At 43.1% G+C, this 20,645-nt stretch overlaps 1 protein-coding gene across 3 annotated transcripts in view; it reads right to left on the minus strand.

Annotated features, from left to right (window-relative positions):
- CPVL (carboxypeptidase vitellogenic like) overlaps window positions 1-20,645 on the minus strand; it is a 118,924-nt gene that overhangs the window by 58,246 nt on the left and 40,033 nt on the right. Inside the window, exons 8-11 of one of the 3 annotated variants that reach the window (XM_047849030.1) lie at window positions 10,721-10,843; window positions 10,062-10,193; window positions 4,979-5,077; window positions 3,079-3,252 (exon numbers count right to left, since the gene is read on the minus strand). In XM_047849030.1, the coding sequence (XP_047704986.1) occupies window positions 3,079-3,252; window positions 4,979-5,077; window positions 10,062-10,193; window positions 10,721-10,843 (528 nt within the window). The remainder of the gene's footprint in view (window positions 1-3,078; window positions 3,253-4,978; window positions 5,078-10,061; window positions 10,194-10,720; window positions 10,844-20,645) is intronic. The other 2 variants (XM_047849031.1, XM_047849033.1) reach the window with 2 other exon arrangements.

Consider the following 20,645-nt stretch of genomic DNA (forward strand, 5'->3'; position numbering starts at 1 on the left):
GACTTTGAATACACATTCCCTGTAAGGCATTGCTAGAAAATGATTATATGTTTATGCAGTCCACACAGAAACTGATGTGGCCAGGAGTTCTATTAGTTCCCAGAAACTGTCGAAGGTCTCCTCAGCTCATCAGAGATACTTCGTGTTGCTGAAAGTGAATCTAGTACCGGAAAAAGACCTCCAAGTTCCTATGAATCGAAACATGTGCACTGTTTTCTATGACAAATTAGCACTGAGACTTGCATAAATATAACTTTGAGGGTACTAATGTTTTAAGCCAACGTAGGTTGTTCTGATTCTATTGCATATACATTGAGGTTCACCACCATTAACAGACAAGCCAAAGATCATCGTTGCCCTGGAGGCAACCTCAGCTGTAGCAAAATACATAGTCTGCTTTAGAAGCGCCATTTTGTAGTCTGTACTTGGACTGACGGCACATTTTGTTCTCTTTCTTTTTTTTTTTAATGTTTTTAAAAAAAATTTTTTTTTTTAATGCTTATTTACTTTTGAGACAGAGAGAGACAGAGCATGAACAGGGGAGGAGCAGAGAGAGAGGGAGACACAGAATCCGAAACAGGCTCCAGGCTCTGAGCTGTCAGCACAGAGTCCGACGCGGGGCTCGAACTCACGGACCGTGAGATCATGACCCGAGCCGAAGTCGGACGCTTAACCAACCAAGCCACCCAGGCGCCCCTTGTTCTCTTTCTTTATGGAAACATGGTTTATCTGTACCACTGATCTACTCTCTTTTTTATCTAACAACTGATTCAGAGCTTCAAGTCTCAGAAATATTCTGATTTCATTAAAATTCATATTGGTTGGTTTAAGACACATGGGAAACAAGGACAGAGAAGACTACATATCAAAATATTGGGTTGTTTTTAGTCAATATAGTCTTTATCAGTTAAGATAACTGGATACTCCATGGATACTCTATGGCAATTAGCCAATATCAGGAGAGTTTATATTCTCAGGGGAGACGCACAGTCCACCCTATCCTCACGTGGTTGAGAAAAGAACCACATTCTAGTTAAATGTATACAGTGAGAAAATGTATCTCCCAAGGGCACAAAAAATGTACAAACTTCCTTATTTGCTCTCCCCTCAAAAAAACCCACTTTGCATTCTTTGATGTTATATTATAGTCTATTGTTTATGCCTTGAAAACACAAGCGTTCACCTCTTTATGGCCTAATAAATTTGTAGATAAAATCTAATGATTTTTTTTTCAACGTTTATTTATTTTTGGGACAGAGAGAGACAGAGCATGAACGGGGGAGGGTCAGAGAGAGAGGGAGACACAGAATCGGAAACAGGCTCCAGGCTCTGAGCCATCAGCCCAGAGCCCGACGCGGGGCTCGAACTCATGGACCGCGAGATCGTGACCTGGCTGAAGTTGGACGCTTAACCGACTGCACCACCCAGGCGCCCCTAAAATCTAATGATTTATGGAAAAGTTCATAAGATATATTTTCGATGTATCACTAATTTATGGAACTTATTTTTCATTCATTCATTCATTCATTCATTCTTTAGATCTGCTCCAGTGCTGGAAATGACAGCCTGTAATGGCAGCCCTGTGTTCTAAGTGTGCCCACAGTTGTAGAGACAACATGGTCTGAGAGCTTGCAGAAGAGGACGACCAGCTAAGTGCTTTAAACAGGTGTGCAGAGAAGTCTCCAACTGGCAAGCATGAAGGACCCCCCAAAAGAACCAAACACTAGGACGGTTGAAATTCTGACCTCATCCAGCCAGACCCTTTCTTTCCTAGAAAGCATTTCATAAAGTTCTGCAAATTTGTAATGCATTTGTAGACTGCATGGCATCGGCCTTAGATTATTTTCAGTAAAGGCTGTATGTATGTCTAGGGACTCAAATCATCAAAAAAAAAAAAAATGGGGCCTTCTAGGTCTGGCATATTTCAAAATACAATCGAGTAAGGGTACGTGTGGTGATGGACTCCCTTGCACGGTAATGACAGCTGTAGCCTGAATAATCCTGAGGGAAAGTATTCCTAACAGAGACATCGTAGACCTGTGTATTCCTCATGCAGAAAATGGTCGTAAAGGGTTTGGCTCAAATTAAAGCAATCTATTTGGAGAATTTTTTGACCAGTGGAACTAAAGTATCCTGAGGTGAGGTTGCCTTTTTTCTAATTTATACAATTTGTGCTGGAGAGCAGCTGCCCTGTTTTTGGCTCATCTCAAACATTACTCTTGCGTCTGCCAGGAAATAGAGAGGAAGTGGATCACCTCAGGTGGTGATCTCGATCATGAGCACACTTACCCTGCAGAGCTGGCCCATATACCACGCCTGGGACAGATGATAAGAGCCCAAGAAGATCAGAGAAGGAAGTGAGAATAAAGGAGCAGCAAAGAAATTCACAGGATGACTCTTCCCTCCATCACTTGCTCTTGGTGCCCATCCCTCACGGTGAGAATTCTAGGATCCATGACCCCTTTGCCTGAATTTTCAGGGCTTTACGCTTTCACTTTCCTTTGGTACATCCAGCACCAAATCAGGCAGAACATCTCAGACAACGCAGTACTTGAATTTACACTCCTCAAGACAGAGACTCTTTCTCATTCATTGTTTCAACTTGACAGCCTAGCACGCTCTTGGGCTTAACGTAGATACTGAAAAAATCTACTAAGCAATGGGAATGAATACAATTATTAGGTAAAATGCATCTTTTGGAATAACCAGTTGGCTGCATTTATTCCTGACTTCATGGGGATTAATATTATAAAGCAGGCAATAAGGCAAAACCGGCTTCCACAGGCCAATCAACTTCTTGGCTCTGCTGTACTTCTTTTCTCAAGAAATGATGAGAGGTGGCATGTGCCAAAGAGAATTCCATTTTAAGGAACTATCAGGGGACAGTGATTTAATTAGAAGGAAAAAAAAACTTAGTTCAACGAAATCAAACAGTAGGGGAGCTGTTATTTACATTTGTAAAATATCTTAAAGATAAAAACATGGCGGACGTCAAATTACAAACAAAAGAAAGTCACCTCTGCTCTAGATAATCTAAAAAGTTCTTGAAATCAACAGTAAAAGAAGTAACCCTCTTACCTTATAATTATCCATGATTTCAGCTAACCATAGCTTAACGGACTTTACTGTATCTTCTCGCATGTACTTTTCAACTTGGGATCCATCACTAAAAGTCCGGTTTCCCACGTGGATGGCTTGTCTCACTTGTGGGAGGGACAAAAATTTCCCATAGTAATTTTGGTCCTCGGGTTCCTGGCGGAAGGAGACATCAGAAAAATATCAGAGAACATGACTTGGTGACAGGAACAACGTGCTGGGAAAGCTTCAAATTTCTCAGAACATAAACCATCATGAACAAGATGAGACGTGGCTGTTAACTCTGGTCTCCACCCTGACATTTTTAACTTGGGGGTTGTGAGGTAATTTAAATGTTACTGACAATAAAACTGGATGATCTGATACCTTCAGAGCCTAATAGCCAATTTGCAAATGCTCGATTTTCCTTTCTCGGTAACGAAACTTCTGCAGTCTAGGACTCCAATCAACAGCCCCGCTTGAGGCCAAGACCGGAAAAACGGAAGAGGTGGGATTATCAAAAGCAATTTGCTTCTTGTCGGAGGCTCTTCAGGAGGAGGGTCAAACAGACCACAGGAGCCAGGTGGTGGCATGGCGGACTAAAAGCTGGGCATTCTTTTGCATGTTCTTCTGTTTATTAAAACCATACATAGAAAATTATCAGCTAACCATAATTGAAAGTGGGAAATATACCAAGTGTAAAAACAGATGATACCTTATGAAGGACATCAGAAAAAAGAAAAGTTGCCCATGATCCTTATTTAAAAAAAAAAATATTGCATAAAAGTCTGTGGTATTGAAAAGTCTGTGATATTCATCATACTAAAAGACAAAGGAGTAAGTGCTATTTTAAAAAATGACAAAAATCATAAAAAAACTTAGAGTTTGAGATCAATAATTTTGTGCATCATCAATTTATGCTAATTTGTTGAATACATTAGTTTGTAAGGAAAAAAGGAATGTAATTACATTCTGTTTCTCTCTTGCCTACCACATGTTTTCCTCTTGGTAGACTCTAGATCCAAAACCACAGGGTTAGCAAATTCTATTGAAATTAGCTTTGTATTTTATTTATGAAATAGTTAATAAATAAGGCAATTTTAAAAACAAGATACATTGTCATATACACTAGACAAAGATTGTACAAATCCAAATCCCCACTTTGGCTCCCTTGGTTATATTTGATTAATTCTTCACAAAAGACATCAACTTTGGCCTGCTTTTATGAAAGAAAACTACTTGAATACTTTAAGAAATATTCCAGAGAGCTTGAAGTGAGGGCCATACTAAGCGCACAAACCTTCTTAAGTTAAAAGTAAGACAAAGCAAATATTTTCATAAAGGCTTTGGCAGTTTTGATTATCCAAGCTGCCTTAAGTACAGAACAAATAATGTGGACACTTTCAAGAAATTCACTACAGTCTTGGCGTTCTGGAACCTAATACCCAGAACTGCAATACTGGCCTATCCTTGACAAAAGAACTTTTGTATCACAGGTTCTACTGGGGGGAAACTGTTAATCAGAGATTGTTCTGAGTTATCTGGAATATCATACATTCTTGATGGTCAGGTTATAACATATACAACATCAGTGGGGGAAAAAATCCTACAGATTAGTAGACCAAATAATGCACTACAGTTAGGACATATTTATCTAGTATAAAGTCAGCTATAGTATTTCTCTCTCTTTTTTTTTAATATATGAAATTTATTGTCAGATTGGTTTCCATACAACACCCAGTGCTCATCCCAAAAGATGCCCTCTTCAATACCCATCACCTACCCCCCGCTCCCTCCCACCCCCCATCCCAGCTATAGTATTTCTCAAGTTGAAAGACGTTTGGTGTTACCAAAAGGTTTAAGCAAACACTAGTATAGTTTGTAAACTGTTGCAACTCACTACCTTGCATTGTAACAGGTTATAGTAACTAGGACATCCTGTGACATTCTGGAAGTAAGAAGGGCTGTTTGTTAAGTCACCATCTAGTAGTTTATCCAGTACCTAGGTCGGGAGAAAGGGAAGAAAGAAACAAGGAAAACATCAGGGTAGGTAAAAACGTACAGACATTTGTCATTGCGTTGACACTCCTCCGTTGTTTTCTTCAACAACCTTTTATTGCACATCTTCTCTGTGCTAGACACTGTCTCAGGCATTGGGGACACGGCCCTGTGAACACGACAGAGCAAAAGTCCTCCCTAATGTAGCTGATATTCTAGAGGAGGACAATAAGCAAGCATTCATAGGAAAAACATGCAGTAAGGTAAGCGTGAGAAGTCCTAAGGAGAAAAGTAAAGAGCAGAAGAGTAGGGAATGTCATGGGGGTGTGTGGGCCTGTGTGTGTGTGTGTGTGTGTGTGTGTGTGTGTGAGCACAGATGCCGCGGGGAGGAGGAAACAGAGGTCTCACTGAGAAAGTGGCATTTGAGTAAACACCTGTTGGAAGGAAGGAAGTGGACCATGGAGACATCTAGGGAAATAACATTCCAGGCAGGGGAAACAGTGAGCCCAAAGGCCCGACTGTGGGAGTGAGCTTGTCGGGAAGGACAGCCGTAACACGGACGGCTGACCACTCACCCACAGTTTGAGGAGAGAGGGCAGAGGGTATGGACAAATGCGCAGGTGCTTGGAGTTGGCGGAAGTTCCCTTTGGACTCCTGACCTTAAAAAGTGGTCACCAGCGGAGGTGAGAACAGTGGTTGCGTGCTCTTCTCCAGTCACGTGCAGCTGCACAGAGGCAGGCGTGGGGTGCTAGAGTGGCACTTGTAGCCAGGATGGCGGTCCAGCCAAAGGAGGTGGACTGGCCTTGAATTTCAGTTGGGTAATTAGAGAAGCTAAGATTTAGAGGGGTTAAGGATCATGAAACTGTAGTAGGATCAATGGACCGAAAGACAGTGGGGTTGCAGGACGGTTATTTGAGTTTGTATATTCAGAAAAGTGAGCTGGCACAATGGGAATCTGAGATCGTGGAGTGATTTTCAGATTTGTTTTTGGGAGGGGGACTGAACAGTTAAGGTAAAGAGGAGAACAAGATCACTAAAAGAGAGGAAGCTAAAGAACTAAGGGGCCAGGTATTAAAAGGGTCATTCATGCAGATACTGTGATCACTAGAAACAATGGCAAGCATGATGCCCTTGAGAGAAGGACAGTGAGGCAGGAGCTACAATACTCAGAGGATGAGAAGGAGAAAGCCAGAGGGTTGTAGGTAACTACAACAAGAAGTGGTGGGTGGTGGGGCGCCTGGGTGGCTCAGTCGGTTGAGTGTCCGACTTCAGCTCAGGTCATGATCTCGTGGTCCGTGAGTCTGAGCCCCGCGTCGGGCTCTGCGCTGACAGCTCAGAACCTGGAGCCTGCTGCGGATTCTGTGTCTCCCCCGCCCCTCTCTGCTCCTCCCCCCACCTCTCAAAAATAAACATTAAAAAAAAAAGTGGTGGGTGGTATCATGTGAGGATATGAGAGTCAACACTCAGAGCTTCCCGAAGGATATGATCTGGAAGTAGCACTGAGGAGCAAGGACATCCCCTCTAACCTCCTAACCAAGTGCCTTACAGAGTAGGTAAGAAAGAACCCAGCCCCTGCATGGGGACGGGGGGTAGGGGGAGAGTGGCAGCAGCAGGGCTGAAGCAGGCTGTGGGGTAGGGCAAGAAGATGAAAGGGATTGTCATAAAAGAGATTGAGAACACTGGGATGTTTTGGGATGAGGAAATTGAGTCTGTAAGGAGCTCTTATAAAAGGATGAATTCAGCACATTTTCAAAATCGACGATCAGGTGCGATTTTAGGTTTTCTTACAAGGCAAGAATATAGGTTACCAGTATCCTAGTTCTACAGGGGAGGAAACAGGCACACAGACGTTAAGCCACTTGCTAAGGACGCCTTACTAATAACGTCAGACTTGAGATTCAAGCCCAGGCCACGCCTCTTCAGCCCATGTGTTCTACCACACACACCCAAGGGTCACACTGAGGTCTCTCCTAGTCTTCAATTCTTTCTGGCCATGCTCTTGGGTTTAATACAAAATTTTATTATTGTATTAGATTAGTTTTCTGTATCAAAGTTAATTAATCCAAGTTACTAGGGCCACAGGCCTAGGGACCATGTGTGAAAAGGATCATCGCTGTAGAAAGGAGAGGAGGCAGTAAGTATGCTCCAGCAATGCCACGGTCGCTCAGGACCACTGGCTCTGGCTGTGCAGATTGTGCACGTCATGGGGATGCCTGGTGGAGGGGTGAGAAGGGCGGGAGAACCAGCCAAAGTTCTGCTTTGCCGAGCTGGATAACTAGGTTTGGGCTGCATTTGGAGAAACAGCCATTGTGTGAGCCATCTCATGGCTCATGTATGAGACAGCTCATACAATGGTGGCATCCACTTGCCAAGCCCTGAATCCATAGGACTATGTCAGCCCAGAGGGAGACGCCTTTTTCTAAATTGTCCACCCAGAGGGAACACTGTAGGCCAGCAGTAGTCCTGAATGGATGCAGCATTTGGGGTATTTATCTTTAGAAATGATCAACACCAACAGAAGATGAATTCAATCCTTAAGCATGGATCTGATTTCAGAGTAAAAAATCATTTGTTATCAAACAAATAAAGAAGGTGGGTGGTCCAGACCTGTGAAATCCAGTTTCTGGTTGAAACTTGCTTCACAAAAAGAACTCTGTGATCCAGAACATTGTCATGATAAGGGAGACAATACAGGACCAGAGACGGGCCACTGTGCACCTTGCAGAATGTCTAAATGTCCCAGGATTTTTATTTTTATCTTTTTATTTAAAAAAAATTTTTTAATGTTTACTCATCGTTGAGAGAGAAAGAGCATGAGCAGGGGAGGGGCAGTGAGAGAGGGAGACACACAGAATCTGAAGCAGGCTCTAGGCTCCACACTGTCAGCACAGAGCCCGGCATGGGGCTCAAACTCACAGACCACGAGATCATGAGACCTGAGCCGAAGTCAGTGCTTAACCGATTGAGCCACCCAGGTGCCCCTGTCCCAGGATTTTTATAGACTGCCTGAAAGTTAGCCACAGGAGAAATACTGGGGTGGGAATGGTGTCGGGGCGGGGGTGGATTCTAGCTCTAGGCCTTCCAGAATCTATTAAGTGGCTTCTGGCAATTGAAGGCAGGCCCTTTGGGCCTTAGCCTCCTCCCCAAGGAAGTGTGGATGTGTGTGTGTGTGTGTGTGTGTGTGTGTGTAGGGCAGAGGATGATCTATAAAGTTCTCTCCAGCTCTGAGTTACTGCTCTTTGATTAACTAAATCATTTTAAGGGATGAGAGCATCAAACAGGCTCTATTATTTAGGCCTGTGATTTTGACATTTGTATTCTCTCAGGTCTCAGGATTTCTTGGGAGACTTCTATTGCATACACTGAAACACATTTGACGAGTACTTGCTTACTTTCCCAAGTGCCATTTTATCTATTTCCCTTGAAAAAAACAAAGGTTTTTTTGTTAATTCATCACTCCAAATATTGGACCGATGGTCACAGAGACATTGCATACCTTCAAAGATTTCAGGTTTTGTTGTCGTTTTTGTTTTCGTTTTGTTTTGTACTGTATTTTGGTGTCTTTCTGCATTTTTTTTCCTGATGAATCTAGTTTGGCAGAAACTCTAACCTTACAGGGCGTCTCCTCATTACCTCCGAATGCAAAGAATAACCTGAACTTGTCAACTGTTTCACTAAACCTGTGGGTGCTCAGGCTACCGCATCATGCATCATGGACATCTTTTCTGCTTTCCTTATCCCTCAGGGCCAATCAGATGTTTTTCCTCTTAACATCGATAATTCTTGGATGCTTCCTCACAAACACATCAAATATCTCACTTGCTTATTGGTCTCACATGATGTAAAATTTGATATTAATTTTAAATTCTAACGGTTCAATCCTTTCACCCTTTCCACTTACTACAACAGACAGCCTAACACTAGACTGAAAATAGTCATCGCAAGTTGAAAGGCAACCCTCCCTGTCCCCATAAGATCCCTCTTCCTTGGCATTTACAATTGCACAGGAGATTCTGAATCCACACTCTGTAGCCACACCAGGCGCCCTTACTTATAAAATGGAGCATTTTATATTTGCTACCCCCTTCTAAGTTTGTATGTCTCTCGTTTTGATCTGAACCAGCTGACCTGCAGTGCCTAGAAGACTGCTAACACCAGGCCTCAGCATTAATGATACAGGATGTGCTCCCAATAACAAAAAGACCGAAGTCCTCAAAATGCAATCCTTGCCTCATTTACTCGTGTAGAAAACATGATGGCTCTATGGCAAAAGCAGCAAAACAAAACAAAACAAAAACCCTTCAGGAAGACTGTGGATACACGGTCTTTGTGTGCACTGGCAAAACCAAATCAAACCCAAACAAAACCCCGAATGTCTTACTATCTACTATATAGTCTCAGATTTGAAATAGCTCTCCCCCCAACGAAAAGGGTGAGGAATATACCCATATTATTTGATCCTCAAATTCGGCTTTGGGGAAGTAATGTGACAATATTTACAAACACCAGTGGCCCTCTGTAAAAGGTGCTGGTTTCTATACTTCATAACCTTTGTTCCTGACGCACAGGAACGTGTGACATTTGTTACACACTGGGGCCACTTCTCCAGCTGAGACACTGTGTGTGGATACAGCATAGGTTGAAGCACATGCACCCACTTTCTGGGTAGCCTTTCTTCTGATTTCCTTGTGATGGGGTATGCCTTTAGGGCTACACAGCATTTAAAGAAATCAAAACAGTTAACGAAAGACACAGTTAGATAAACACTCCAAGGTGATCGAAGGTTTAAAATACAGCCCAAGTAAATTCAAAGAGGCCGGGACAGTTCTTTTCTCCATTTCCAGCCCACACATCTGCCTCCTGAGCTCAGACAGCATCCCAGATAGACCTTCTCTAACAACAACAAAATGCCTGAGTGCCACGGGGATTCTAGGACCCTCCTCAGATGGTTCTCATTGCTCCAGGGCAACGCAGGCCCCAGAACTCACTTCAAAGGCTTGAAACCACCTCTCCTCCCTGATGTATTTCACGCAGTCATCACACTGCTTCTGGAAGTACTTTCTCTGCTTCTCATCCAATAAGCCAATTTGGTACAGGAATGTTGCATAGCCCCCTATGATCTGAGGAGAGAAGAGAAACACAAATGCCACACGGAGAGAAAGAGAGAAGCTAGGGACCCACTTGCTTGATGAAATAACCCTTTGTAATTCGTTGAGCGCGTGCTGAAATTAGCCAAGCAAGACAATTACACACACACACACACACACACACACACACACAGATCTCACAGAACACACAAACACGTACACAACACGTACAAACATACACAATACACATACCACACACAATGCCCACACATACCACAAGCATACACACACAACCCACATGTGCACAAAATTCACACAAACGGTATCACACACACGTGCGTGCCCCACATTCGCACTCACACCCAATCTAGGCTGACATAGGGAGTTGACAGCTTAAAACATTTTGTAGAAATTGGAAGATGTCAATCATTAGAAAATCAACTGGGCAACATTATTTCCTTCTACCAAGTTAGGTCTCTAAGGTAAGAGGAGCCTCCATTTGACGAAAGGGGATTTAATGTTTTCAGGGACAGAACAGAAAAGAAAAAGGAGACACCTACTGATTCGGGATCAGAATACGCGTCCCCAATAGCAACTCCTTTCAGGTTGATTTTCGTTGTCATCACGGGGTTCAATGTATGGATATAGTGTGCGAGGGCTGGCACGTACTTCCCTGCGTAAGACTGAGAAGGGCGGGTGTTAAAATGAACCATCACAAATTGGTGCTATTAAAATTATGTGTTTATGGGGCGCCTGGGTGGTTCAGTCAGTTAAGCGTCCGACTTCAGCTCGGGTCACGATCTCGCGGTCCGTGAGTTCCAGCCCCGCGTCGGGCTCTGGGCTGATGGCTCAGAGCCTGGAGCCTGCTTTGGATGCTGTGTCTCCCTCTCTCTCTGCCCCTCCCCAGCTCACACCCTGTCTGTCTGTCTCTCAAAAATAAACAAACATTAAAAAAAAGGTATAAAATTATGTGTTTAAGCGAATTAAAGAAAGACAGCAGTATTTCCACATGAGACATACCATATATTTTCTTTACCTCACGCTGTAAATTCCACAATAGCACAGAGCTCTGTCTGTCACTTCTTTTGGCATTCCAAATAGCACCCGTGACATGCAAGTCATGGGTGAGGTGCACAAAAAATGACAAGTGGATGTGTAATAGGCGAACCGTCTAACTTCCTTCCAAAATAACATGGGCCAGTGAATACGATTCCGCCACCCACAGAACCTTTCTTACCAGAAAGCTCCATTGAAAACTTCATTTACAAAGAAAAAGAAACCCCCAAGGCCAAAATTAAGATTTCAAAATACTTACGATGATGCAGCTTGAAAGCAACATGTATTAAAGCAAGAGGAAAAGGAAAGTAGTATTTATTGGCTACTGAAATTGTCACTTGACAACTATCTCTGTTTCCAACCTTTCCAAGTACAAAGTTCTTTTCCAATTTTAAAATATTTTGTGGATGCAAACATTATAATTCTGCTTTTAGATTATGCTGACAAAAGCTACTATTCAGGGAGATTTAAAAAATCGTTTTGTATTTTTTACATTAAAAAGCTTCCTTTTGGACCATCACCTTCATGTCTAATATCAAACTTCGTATGTTCAAAATGAAGCTCTAATCCCCAAGCCTTCCAACAGCCTCTCTATTATTAACTCTGTTCTAACTGCTTAGACCAAAAATCTTGGTGCCATTCTTTCCCCCCGCCCCCCCCCCACCCCCGCCACACACACTCTTCTCTCTCCCCCCACAAAAGTTCATCAGCGAGCCTTGTCAATTGCACCTATTCTGTCAAAATAGGTCCAGGATCCGGTGTTTTCACATACCCATATTTCATCACCTTGCTCCAGGTTTGCTCCTCTTTTGCCTGGATTATTGCAGTGGCCTAACCACCACCCCCTGCCCCCGCTGTTGTCCTTCCCCTCATCCAGTCTATTTTCAAGATGGTGGTCTACTAGAACATAAATCTGAACCCTCTGATGACGTCTCATCTCCTCCAGAGTAAAAGCAAAAGTGCTTTCTTGGAGGCATAAGGGTTGGCATGATCTGGTCACTTCATTAACACTACCCCCTGCTACCTTCTTGCTCATTCGTCTCCAGCCCGTCTTGGACCATAATCATGATTGTGATCCATACTGGCCTCTTCCACCAGGGCCTTTGCATTAGTTGTTCCCGCCAACCCGGAATACTCTTCCCTCAGTGTCCTTATGGTTAACTCCCCTACTTCCTTCAGTGAAGCCTTCTAGGGATGCTTTTCCTCTAAAATTTGGACACCCCCTTTTTTTGACATTTAATATTTCTTTTCTCTATGTTTTCATTGAATCCTATTCACTTTCCTATACACTTCAACTAATTCATCTTGTGCATCGTTATTCTCCCATCCACACTAGAACCAAAGATCCACGAACACAGGGCTCCACGTCTCTTTTGTGGGTTAGTATGTCCCCTGTGCCTGATGCTGTTTATCTGTTAGTGCTCAGCCAACAGTCATTGAATGAATGGTCTTGAATTAACTTACTTGCATTTGAAAAACGCGAATGCATGTGTGTTCAAAATAGACTAAAGGCATCATGTGGGTACTTATGAGTCTGCAGACCCTTTGTAATATTTCCAAGGCTCTGCAGGGGTCTGTAGTTCAAAGGCTGGGAGCCCCCGAGAGCTCTATTAATTCTACACCATAATCGCATGCTGGAGATGCCATTACTCCCATTTCAATACGAGGGCATTGAGGCTCAGAGATGTTAAGTGGCAGAATCAGAATCAAACCTGCCCTGACCTGCTCCCAAACTGACACTCCTTCCAAGGTATGATACAATTACGTAATCTGCGTAATTTATACAGGATCTCCTCACTGATGCAGGCCTCTGTGGAGTAGTAATTATTTAGGCAAAGTATTGACTCAAAACAACGTATCCATTCATAACCATGAGCACATTTTAGAGTCCTTGTGGTAATAAGAAGATGTGTTTACATGCCTGAAATGCAGTTTGCTGCCCCAAAGTGCTATCTTCTCTTGTGAGGAACAATAAGTGAACATTTATCGAATATAATTTCTGTAAGGTGAACAAAAGAGGCCAAATTTCCTTGAGTAACCGTTTCAGTGGTAAACCTGTATTGTACAGTCTTCATTCAGTAATGGTTTATTAGGCAACTCTTCTGTCAAAGGCATCACAGTAGATATTTGAGAAGGCACGAAAATGAATACAACACAAGACTCGTAAAGCTAATGCTTTCTTTTTGAAAAAATATTACAGAAAACTTGACTCAAATATGATAGGGCAAGGGCGCCTGGGTGACTCAGTTGGTTAAGCGTCCGACTTCGACTCGGGTCATGCCCTCCCGGTTTGTGAGTTCGAGCCCTACGTTGGGCTCTGTGCTGACAGCTCAGAGCCTGGAGCCTGCTTCGGATTCTGTGTCTCCTCCTCTCTGCCCCTCCCCTGCTCATGTTCTGTCTCTCTGTCTGTCTCTCAATAATAAATAAATGTTAAAAAAATTTTTTTTAATGTGATAGGGCAAAGTCTACCATTTCATGGATTATTATTCTCACAAGGTGTACCTTGCCCAGCACATAGTAGGACCATGAAGACACATTTGAGAAATGAATGACTAACCTGTCATTACTGCTAAACATTTTTTCTCTATTGGAGGTCATCCCTTAAGCTGTCTTGTTATAAGACCTAGCGATAGAACATCTCTTTGGCTCTTTCTGAGATGGAAGGGCGTGTACTTTAAATTGCTCTATTGAAGGTGATGACAAATTTAGGCGAAAACAGCCACATTTTTATGGCACCTTTCCTCCCCCTCCCCCCCCCCCTCCCCCCCCGCCCTTGACCATCATGTGTATCTGGGATATATCCAGGCAGGAAATTAAGAAGGAACATCCACTCAATTTCTGAGCATCTACTATGATCTACTATGAACAGGCTACCTCCCCCACTTTAATTTGAGCCACCTGACAGTTAACATTATCTTCCTATGTTTTAAAATGATGAAAGCAAGGGTCTATGCGTTTCAATCACGTGCCTGGCTGGGATTTCATCTAGGCTTGGCTGCCTCCACATCTCCCATCTCTCATATCAAATCACATTTCAGTCAAGGGTCCTGGAATAGACTACGAGTCTATGGTCTCCCAAGCTGGGGCTCAGCCCTGGGTTCATCCCCTACAAGCTTGCTAAGTTGGCCATTCAAAGAAAACACGGGTAGTTCTACAACCACGTCCAAAACAGATTCCTCACTGTTCAGTCCACATCTGCTCTCCTAACGATGATGTTTATCTCATTTTTGCTTTCTAATGACTATCACACACTTCCGTGCCCTGTGTCAGTGTGACAAATCCTTCACTGCTGTTTTCATTAATCATTCCATTGGTTGAGTGGCTCAGGCTGTCACACAGTAGACAATTATGGGATTATTTTATGGAAAACAGACACTGAAACATTATAATGAAATTTCAATTATTTTCACTCTCCTCGTGGAGACATTTATTTATTTATTTATTTATTTGCAAGATCGGGTTCGTTTATTCTTCCCAAATCATTTATTTCTCAATTTAACGATCTCTGACCACCACAGCACTTTCAAAGACAACCAGACAATAAATCAAATGTTTTATTTACCCGGCTTTCTCTTTTCTGGATGTATTTTAAATAGAATAGAGACGTATACTTTGGGGAGAGACTAGGTTTGTTCACCTATTAGAAATGAACTCTATGGCCCTTAGGACTTCCAGTCGCAATCCTGTAATTTTATGAACTCTTGTTTCTTTTGTTCTGAGTCCTGCCTATAACGACGATGGGAACAACAACCAGCACAACTATCAGCCCTGTGGTTTCTCCGATCTCTTGCTGGTGTTCATCAATGTGGGCAGCAGCTGGCCGGCGAAGCTCCTAAAGCCTGTGAATTAGCACTAACCCTCTACCAGCAGATCAGACCCTGGCCTCATAAAAGCTCGAAACAGCATCAAAGCGATTATAAAAGAAGAAAAGAGGAAAAGCGTGGCCACTAACTATCTGAGCACATATTGTTTCAGAATTCAGCAGTGACCCTCGAATGAGGACCTCAGCCAGACAAAGGTATTTTTCTAACACAACCACTCAAATTAGGTTAGCCATCGACACGTCAGGATTTTAGTCTGCCCTTATTATTCCTTCCTAATATTTAAAGAAGCTTCAAGCTGCAGTTTCCAGCACCGTTGTTGTGTGGCTCACGTTTTCCCATGGTGACCATATTTTGAGCTCGGCTCTGACAAGGAGGACCAGAGATATTAAGGTGTGTTTGTATATGCTTGTATTCCTGGGGCTTAAAAAAGCAATAAGCCTCCAGTTTTCCTCTTACATCGGAAGGATCTCGGAATTCAGCTCTCAGTCTTGTATTTCCCCCCACGAGAGGAAAAGGTCTCAACATCACAGCTGAACAGTGGTTTTCAATCTCAGTCTGCAATCTTTCTGAGTTCTTAAAGGATGTTTGGAACAGCCTAATGGAAATCACGTTGGGAGCATATTGTACTTGTAAAAATAGTCTAGAGAGAATGTAATGCTTGGTTAATTATCCAGATGTGTGAAAGCACAATGAACTAGGGACTTAAAGAAACTTGTAATTGCGTATTCCGTCGCAGCCCTCCCTGCTTACATGTTCCCGCAACATTCACAGCGGGCTTCCTGTACCCCTGCCACCCGGTTACTTTTAAAGGAGGAAAAAAGATTTCATATCTAAAATCAGCTCCCCTAGAAGAAAAAAAATCGTGTCAGAGAATAATACTATAATGGAAACAATGTCCTCTTGCAGAAATTTCACATATGTTAGCAGTTACTATTGTTTAAGCTGCTCTGCGTTTCTCGTCTGCATTTCTTACTAAAGTTTAGGTTAAAAAAAATAGGTGCAGCTATACTCATTCTCTGCCTTGCTTCTAGGTATACGTTTTATGGTAAAACATGTGGAACCTTCACCCAGGATAACGAGCAATGGCCTTGGAAATGAGACACACCGAAGCCTGGACACAAAGCGTCACTGTCCACGGGTCCTAGTTCCTAAGCCCTGCCTGGAAGTGGAAAAGGCGGAGTTTGTCAGCCTCAGGACTGGTATGTTGAGCACCCCCTGCTCTGCTCTGTCCCCGCTCCCCCAGCCACTCCACCTGGAATGAACATCTCTTTGAAGAACTCACCTATGGGCTGGTCATAACTCCTTCGTGTCCCCAGAAGGACACAGGGCGGGTTACCCTTCTGGAAGGAGTCATAGCAGTGCTGTATCCTCTAGCATATCATCAACCACAGACTGTTGGTGGAACCACCCCCACTTTTGGAGGCGATCAAAGAGAATAAGGGGATAGGCCTTGAAGAGAGCTTTATACACACATTGAAAAACCTCAAAAACGGGCGAAGAGCCCAAGTGTAATGGAGTAACAGATGATACAGCAGCCCAGAAGACAGGACTGAGTGAGAGGGACCTTGACTTCATCTGGCCTCAGGGTAGACTCTTATTTCACTGGGGACCATTATTTTCTCTGAGAGAAGACGTGTGTCCTTAAAATGGCCAGTTGAGAAAATTGATGAATGGGAAAAGCTGGAACTTCGGTATTGTGGTAATCTGTACAACTTCTTAGACATTTCTAGACCATGTGTCATCTAATTTCCAGACCACACTGCTGCAATTAAAAAAAAAAAAAAAAAGAGGGGCGCCTGGGTGGCTCGGTCGGTTAAGTGTCCGACTTCGGCTCAGGTCATGATCTCACAGTCCGTGAGTTCAAGCCCTGCGTCGGGCTCTGTGCTGACAGCTCAGAGCCTGGAGCCTGTTTCAGATTCTGTGTCTCCCTCTCTCTCTGCCCCTCCCCTGTTCATGCTCTGTCTCTTTCTGTCTCAAAAATAAATAAACGTTAAAAAAAAAATTTAAAAAAAAGGGCAAAAAGAATAAAAGAAGGCTCCCAACAAGAGTATGAGTTTATCTAAACATCTATTGTTCTGCAAAATGAGCTTAAAAGAAATGTAGAATCTCTAGGAATAGACACATAAGAAAAACATCTTGATCTGTATCTCTTGGTCACATATTTATGCAAAGGTACACGCTATGCGGCCTTCCAAATGATATATTCTTATTTTTTATTCAAAGGATGCTTCTCTAAAAAAAAAAAAAAAAGAATCCAGCACAGCCAGTATGGAAAACAGTATGGAGGTGCCTCAAAGAATGAAAAAAAGAACTAGCATATGATTCAGCAATTCTAGTTCTGGAAAATATATCCAAAGAAAACCAAAACACTAATTTGAAAAGATAGCTGTGCCCTCCCATGTTCACTGCAGCATTATCTACAACAGCCAAGACATGGAAACAACCTAAGTGTCCATCGATGGATGAATGGAGAAAGTAGTTGTGGTACATACATACAATGGAATATTATCCAGCCATGAAAACTGGGGAAGCCAACCATTTATGACAACGTGGATGGAACTTGAAAGCATTATGCTAAGTGAAATAAGTCAGACAAGGAAGACAGTGTATGATCTCACTTACATGTAGAATCTAAAACACATACACACACACACACACAGAAAACAAAGAAAAAGAGATTAGACTTGTGGTCACCAGAAGCAGAGGATTTGGGGGAGGGGGAGTTGGGGGAAGGAGGCCAAAAGGTACAAACTTCCAGTTCTAAGTCACAAATTCATTTTCAATTCTAAAAGGAATATTGGCAGGTCACATGACCAAAACTGAAACTAGACATTTGTCATGAGCTCAAGAGTTAAAGCGGCTTGGGGGCGCCTGGGTGGCACAGTCGGTTAAGCGTCCGACTTCAGCCAGGTCAAGATCTTGCGGTCCGTGAGTTCGAGCCCCGCGTCAGGCTCTGGGCTGATGGCTCAGAGCCTGGAGCCTGTTTCCGATTCTGTGCCTCCCTCTCTCTCTGCCCCTCCCCCGTTCATGCTCTGTCTCTCTCTGTCCCAAAAATAAATAAACGTTGAAAAAAAAATTAAAAAAAAAAAGAGTTAAAGCGGCTTGGATGTCATCTAATAAAATTCAGCAAGTTCTAAGCTTTAATAAATAATTGCATTCCATGGACTTCAAGCCTTTATATCACTTGAAACTTTCATTTACTCCATAAAACTTTATGATCAAAGCTAAGTCTTTACGATTAAAACTCAGCCTTCGCCAGAAAGACAGAAACGTGCAAAAGGACAAGGAACTTCTTTTATGTTTGTATAAGGTTGATAACCCTTAGACATTCTGCACGAAACAGGGAAGGGATGTTGACTCCCCTCTAAGCGCAGTGCACCTGCTTTCTGGAAGAGGCAGGTCTTAGAGATGGAGGTTTTGAGGCTCCAGACAGCATCTACACAAGCAGGGTTCCAATCTTTAGCCAGTTTCTTGTCTACAGTCTTTGGGCTCCGGAATCCAGCTGCTTAGTCCCAATCCTCGCTGAGTGACCTTGGTAAGACCTACCTCGCCTCTCCAAGCCTCAGTCATCTCAACTGTATGATGGGGATGATAAGAATAGTGCCAGCTTCAGAGGGTTGCTATGACATACATAAAACAGTGCTTAGCCCCATGCCTGCCCTACAATCTACTCTCAGTCTTCTCAAATAAGAGCTACAAATAAAACTAGTGAACTATAGACTCTTGAAGGCCTCCTCCTAGCTGCCAGATTCAAGCCTAGGCTAAAAGGATACTGGTGTGGGCCTGCAGAATAGTTCTCTCCCGCTTCTTGCTTGTATATCAGTGCTGGAAAATTCCCGATTACAACTATGCCTTCTATTCAAATACAAGCATGTTGAGAGTAAGTTTAATTTATCAGATCCTTTCTAATGGACAGTGCGCTGATGGCAAGTCAGAAAGGGGGAGAGGAACAAAACAGTCATGATGGAGAAACAGGACCTGAGCACAATAGAGCCAAGGGAAGAAAGGGAGGCTGGAGGTGGGAGGTAGGGTACCGGAGGGACCTGGAAAATAAAGGAGTAGAAAGGAGGGTTCTCAGGGCCCGGGACACAGAGCAGGGAGACAGGGGCGATGGAAGGGAGATGAAAAGAAACTGGTGAGAAATGTCATCAATATTTTTATTTTGTCCAGCAACAACCTTGCACAAGGCTGCTCTGTAACATTCAACAAACACTTTGCTTAGTAGTGTAGGAAACACATTACACAAACACGGCTCTCACCTACTGGGAGCCTGCAACCCGAACCCAGTGGACCATGATGATTCCAGTAAATGTTGTCAGACTCCATGATCCCAGCAGGACTTCACTCATGCAGATGAAGATAAAGTATCCTATTAAGCTCACTAATTTTTAAATAGCTTCAAAGCTTTGCCTTTATTTGGCCCTCACATTAACCGTGGTTACAAAATTGCCTCTGAGGCAACTTGGCCCCTTCCTCCCGATCAGGGAGAGATGCTCAGTTGTAACCACATATTCTGCCATTTTGGACACGCTCCCCATTCATTGCCACAACCACCCATAGGCACGGAATCTTTCCGGGGAGAGGACGCAAAGCCACACGCTCAGAGAACAATGGGCAGTCCCCCTTCCTCCCGCCGCCACCTTCCTGCCTTCCAGTGAGGGCTGTTTTGCTTTAACTTCTAGCTGGGCCCACGTACACTTGAGAGGATTCTCAAGTGAGTCTGTACCTCAAGAACAAGAGCAATCTCACTAATAGTTACTGGCTCAGAAAGGATAACCCTTATAAAGAAAGTTAATTATGTGAATTAAATGCAGCTTGTTTCTCTTTTTGAAGTACATTTTTTTCATGCCTTGAGGAGGGTGATTTACAGACACATTTGTCTCTCTTTAGAGAAAATTAATTCCAGTTGGTGTTCTGTGCCGAAATGGAGAGAAGGAGGGAAGGAGACAAGGCGGTTCTTCCTTCTGGATCGTACCGCCGGCAGATCCCACAGTATGCCTGGTTGTGGGCTCGCCATGGGCCACACGGCTGTGGCAGGGGGCCTGGGTCGGTCCCGGCACATTTCGCTACTATCCCAAACTTTCAAATATCATCTTCTAAGCCCCACCATCGTTGTTTAGACAAAGCAAACTATTTCTTTTGAAGATGATTTCAAAATAACAGGAGAGACAATGCCACTTCCCAGAAAGACGTGAGCAGAACTTTTAAAATATCTCAGGCCCTGTCTACATGCATTAGGTCATATGCTCTGGAGCCATAACGTATTAATCCAGCTTTTCACCAAGAACGGTAATAACAGTCATCGTGTGTTCGGTACTCACCACAGCCATCACGTCATTAAATATTTGAGGAGGATTATCTAATTAGATGCTCAAAACAATCCTATGCAGTAGGTATTGTTATTACTTCCAGACTCTCTTGCACCAAATTCAGGGTGCTGAACAGCTGCTCCAGACCTTTTGAGATCAGGCTATACCCCTCACTCATAGTACGCAAATGGAAAGGATATTTAGGTCCAGTACATTTGCGCTGAAAAGGAGAAGACCATTTCTTTTCTTTTTTTATTTTAAGTTTATCTATTTTGAGAGAGAGAAAGAGAGAGTAG

This window comes from Prionailurus viverrinus, chromosome A2 (assembly GCF_022837055.1).
Source record: "Prionailurus viverrinus isolate Anna chromosome A2, UM_Priviv_1.0, whole genome shotgun sequence".
In the NCBI taxonomy this organism is placed as follows: domain Eukaryota; kingdom Metazoa; phylum Chordata; class Mammalia; order Carnivora; family Felidae; genus Prionailurus; species Prionailurus viverrinus.